Source organism: Acyrthosiphon pisum, chromosome X (genome assembly GCF_005508785.2).
Source record: "Acyrthosiphon pisum isolate AL4f chromosome X, pea_aphid_22Mar2018_4r6ur, whole genome shotgun sequence".
NCBI classification, from domain to species: domain Eukaryota; kingdom Metazoa; phylum Arthropoda; class Insecta; order Hemiptera; family Aphididae; genus Acyrthosiphon; species Acyrthosiphon pisum.
This window is the reverse complement of record NC_042493.1, coordinates 39,350,770-39,355,679: the sequence shown is the minus strand read 5'-3', so window position 1 is coordinate 39,355,679 and position 4,910 is coordinate 39,350,770. Positions and strand designations below refer to the sequence as shown.

The window sequence follows — 4,910 nt, the reverse complement described above, 5'->3', positions numbered from 1 at the left end:
AAGGCATTAAATCAGATGACGTCGTCCGAAAAATCCGATCAGAGGCCTTAACTGCTGACGATTACGATAAAGATGATTTTCATGATATTGTATTGATGTGTAATGACAAAGAAAACAACTTTGTAGAGCATTTCGGTATACCGTCCTTACACTGTTATAGTAACGAGCAGTTAGACATACTAAAGAATATGATTAAAAAACAAAAACCAGTATCTGGGTATTTGGATGCAACTGGTACAGTGGTCAGGAAAATTGACAAGAACAGCAAAAGGGTTCTGTACTATGTTCTAGTTGTTAATGTCCCATTACCTAGAAACTCGAGTTATTTAAAATTAGTGGAAAATCTGAGCTAAAAAGTTTAGATTGAAATTCCTTAGAAATAAATACTATTATCGAAAATGTTACAGTTGTACCCGAAAACCCCTATTGTGACTTCGCTGTGTTCATTTTAATATAATGCATAATTAGTAAGTATTTACATTATACACATGTGTTTCAGTAACCATAAGAACTATAAGAAATAACAAAAATTGTATTGATCAAGATATATGAAATTTTATATGACTAATGCCAAGTTTCGTGAAGAAAAAGAACAAAACAAAAATATTAATTCCAATTAATTTATATCTTATAAAGTGTTGTTGTAATAATTTATTTTATTATATTTTACATAGTATTAATATTGTAATTGTTTGTTTAAATAAAGTAATATTAAGTTCTAAATTATTATTTGATGGTTGTTAGAAGATTTATATCATCATTAGGATTTGGGTATATTGATATAAACCACCACCAACAGCAAGACATAAGATTAATTTTGTTATGTCAGTCAATTTTTTGTAAATAAATTATTAATTACACTAAGAATGTCACAATGTATTTTGTGTTGACCAGTCATTACGATTCCCAAAAATAAAAATATTGAGTATTTTAAAAGTATTTATCCAATGTCCATGTATGTAGGTAGGTAGTATTTTCAATTTTGAACACCGTTATCATTATATTGACTCATATTTTTAGATTACAAGACACCTACAGATTAGTAAATCCAACTATTAATACACAATAATGAGGATCGAGAAATTAACACATATTTAAAATAAAAATTTTTTTTATTTTCAGTAGGTATCATTATTTTTTTGGTTTGTTCCCGGATCTTCAGTCACTTCAGATACACTTCCTCTTCCGCCTCCTGCTTCTGCCGATGCTGCTGCTTCGGCAGCTTCAGCAGCCAGCTTGTCTGCCAGAGCAACTGCTGCTGCAGCTGCTCTGGCTGTTTTTGCAGCAATGTCCTCTTTGGAGGCTTCTGCTGCTGCTGACTGCTGGTTGAACCAGCAGTCAGCAGCAACATGGCCACGCCTGTAGCACTTTATGCACTCTAGACATTCAAAGGAATTGAAATTAAAATATATCCATGATAAAATGTTGGTTAATTTAAAAAGTTTGGATAAAGGGTAAAGGGAAAACATAATAACACTCAGCACATTTTGAGTCATAAGATGCATTTTGAAGCAAGATGTTAAAGTATACAAATAGCAATCTAACTAGATAATAAAATGACATCACTAACTGTTTAATTTATAATAATAAGTATGAAGTACAAAATCAATACTTTTTTGTGTTAACCATTTAAACCGAAGTAATTAACATTTCGATCAAGTTGTATAGTTAGACTAAAATATTGTCGATGCGCAGTTACATAAAACCCCAAACCTGGTTACACTGAATAGTGCAATGATGTAAATTATATAAAAGTTATAAAAAAAAATGTATGCTTAATCTTTACATTGCCTGGTCAATGTGTTGCTGTCCGGGCAAAGAATTTTTTTCATTAACCACTAAATATATTTTTTTAATTTTCCTTATAAATTATAATTTTACTATTACCTATTGGCTAGTTATAATAATTTATAGTATTGTTTTGTTTTATTTTTACCAATTTGTAATATTTTTTTAAAAAACAACGTTTATTAATTGTATTCATATATATATATATAATATATATATATTATAATATTACGAATATTTTTATGGAATATAAAATATTCAATAGATATATGATAATAAAAATAATAATCATTGTTTTTTAAAAAAATATTATAAATTGAAATGAAAAAGAACAATACTATAAATTATTATAACTAGCCAATAGGTAATAGTAAAATTATAATTAATAATGAAAATAAAAAATATTATTAGTTGATTAATGAAAAAAATTCTGGTTCACATTGCCCGGGCAGGAACACATTGACCGTATACATATAGTTCAAATCAATTAAGAACAACTTAATGAATATTGAATAATTAAGTATAATGAAAAAAATGTATAGGTACAAATGTTTTCGTCTATAATGTAGTGCATGACATGCGTAAGGTTTGATAGACCTGAATATGAAATTTACGTATATACAACTCATCTATAAAAAACAAATAGCTAATAGGTATGAAATATAAGTACTTACTGTTTCTGTTTGTGGCGTTCCCGCCGCCGCCACGACCGCCACGACCTCCACAGCCGTCATAATATCCACTGCCGCCACGACGCCTCTTTCCACCGCCGCCACCGCCACCATAATGATATATATAGGTAGCCATCTAAACAAAAGTTATATTTTAAGCATAAAGTTTATATTATTCATCCTAACCATCAGTTATAAATGTCCGTCACTATTCATAACAAAAACCAACAGCTAATGGCTTTAAAAGTTAATAATAAAAAAAAAAAAAGTTGTTACTTTGCAATGTAAAATTACGATAAATGATTTCAATTTTAAAATGAATAAAATAAATTCAACAATATTTACAACACGATTAATATCAGTTATTTATTTAGTTATTCTCATATTTATTCAACCTATGAGAGTTAAATACTTGGTTTATAGTATAGATTTGCAATAAATATATTATGTATATTAATCAAATAAAATAAACTGAAACTATTTTTAAACTGTACAGAATGTAAACAGAATTAAATCAATCATAATAAATCAAATTTTTGTTCGTAATAATATTATTTATGTAAAAATTTAATCGTTAGCAATACAAAAACCATAGTTATTAGGTAGGTAAAAAATAATTTGTCAAACTTAAATAATTGCAGACAATATTTGTGAATCAAACCAACCAATGTTAAACAAACAACTTCAAAAACCAAATTTAATAATGATTTAATTAAATTGTAAGCTGTAAAGTAATTTGATGTAATACAAAGATTCAAAATACAGCACGTCCCATAAATTGAAGAATATTGAGACAAATAAAATTATTGAATGCTAAAAAATATTTTAGTTTTAGAAATGTATTTCATCAAATTGTATTCTTTTAATATTAAAAACGTTTTAAAAATTGAATAAGTACAATCAACATATTTATTTAAAATTTAATCGGTGTATAAAGATACGTAAAATATTAAATGTATCATATTATACTAGAGTATTAATAAAATAGTTTTAATAATATTCAACATTGTACTTACATTGAGTTTTGGATTTGAATGAGTAAACACGTCGACACCAAAAATCAGAATGACTGTTGTCCAGGCAAGGCTCAACCTCAGCACCTACGCGGCGGCGGCATAATATAATGTTTATTAATACCGCCTTGCCGCAGTCGAGTGTCTCCTAGCGGCCAACGATCGCACTTCATTTTGATGCCGGCAGCACGAATTAAGATATACAGGATGCCGAACGAGAGCTTATCAGGTGAAGACAGAAGTTTCCAAAAATCCAGAATGACTTATAGCGCTTTTTAGCCACAGTGGCGTTTAATGAACTAAAACAGTGCTACCATCTAGCAAGAATTATAGTTTTACGTATCTTTATCGTAAAAATTATCATGTTAATTTCCCGCCACTTTTATGAAATTGTATTAATGTTGGATTTGTAATTATTAGATCATAAAATGCATTATGAATATTATGAATGGATGTAAATAAAGATATAAACTATGGTAAATTGACTAATATTTAATTTTGGTATTGGGCATGAAAACGAATAAAAATAAAGTTGATAAGATATTTGTGGCTAAGCGCTAAGCTGACTATTCATAGTATAAATTTGTAAAGTCCTCATGCTTGTATTAAATCAACTGATTTTACTTATTTAAACGATTATAATACAGACTGCGAGCTATTGATTATTAACATCCGTTTAATAAGGAGTCAATTAAAATAGTAAATTGTTATACTCAAATAGTATACCAGGTAAGTATATTTAGTTACACTAGTTATGTCTAAATATTACCCTGTCAAATGCTGTGTACCACATTGTACATCAACTGACAAGTCGAGATTTGGTATACCAAAAGATTTGTTTTTAAAATGGGAGGAAGTAATAAGTGTACCATTAAAACCAAATTCAAAAATATGTGGTGCTCATTTTTTGAAAAATGATATTATTAGTACTTGGGAATCAGGTACAGCAGAAAATAAATATTCAGTAAGTATAGTTTAAAAATTGATTACTTAAGAAGTTAGTTTATTAAATTGTTACAAATAATTCATAAACAGTCAACACATTTAATTTTATATACATTTAGATATGCCTTAAAAGACCTCGATTGAAACCTGGTTCAATACCTAAACTATTGTTAAACACAAATAATTATACTTTGATATCAATCGAGGATAACAATAGCTGTAACATACAAAATGAATCAGGCATTGAAGTACATTTTCAAATACTATTCTATATAATATATTCATACAATTAATAATTATAATATTTATACTTAGATAGATGAGTTCATGGATTGTAGTAATTTTGATTCACCAGTTGATATTTTATCTACACAAAATGAATATGGCATAGAGGTAATATGCTTATAAGTGCTATATAATATAATATATAAATAAAATATAATTGAGCGTTTGTAAAGGTTGAAGAAAATACTATAAATTTAAAAAACAACAG

General features: G+C 27.8%; 1 protein-coding gene across 1 annotated transcript; it reads right to left on the bottom strand.

Annotated features, from left to right (window-relative positions):
* Positions 1–1,093: 1,093 nt before the first annotated feature.
* LOC107882257 (POU domain, class 4, transcription factor 1-like) lies at positions 1,094–2,676 on the bottom strand. The gene is made up of 2 exons (XM_029485616.1): positions 2,463–2,676; positions 1,094–1,378 (listed from the first exon to the last, which is right to left on the bottom strand). The coding sequence occupies exons 1-2, from the start codon at positions 2,593–2,595 to the stop codon at positions 1,119–1,121; spliced, it is 393 nt and encodes a 130-aa protein (XP_029341476.1). The 5' UTR covers positions 2,596–2,676; the 3' UTR covers positions 1,094–1,118.
* Positions 2,677–4,910: the final 2,234 nt, after the last annotated feature.

Coding starts and splice junctions, on each gene's coding strand:
- LOC107882257 (XM_029485616.1), bottom strand. CDS start 2,595: ATGGCTACCTATATATATCATTATGGTGGCGGTGGCGGCGGTGGAAAG. Junction 1,379..2,462: donor GAACGCCACAAACAGAAACA/GTAAGTACTTAT, acceptor TTGAATGTCTAG/AGTGCATAAAGTGCTACAGG.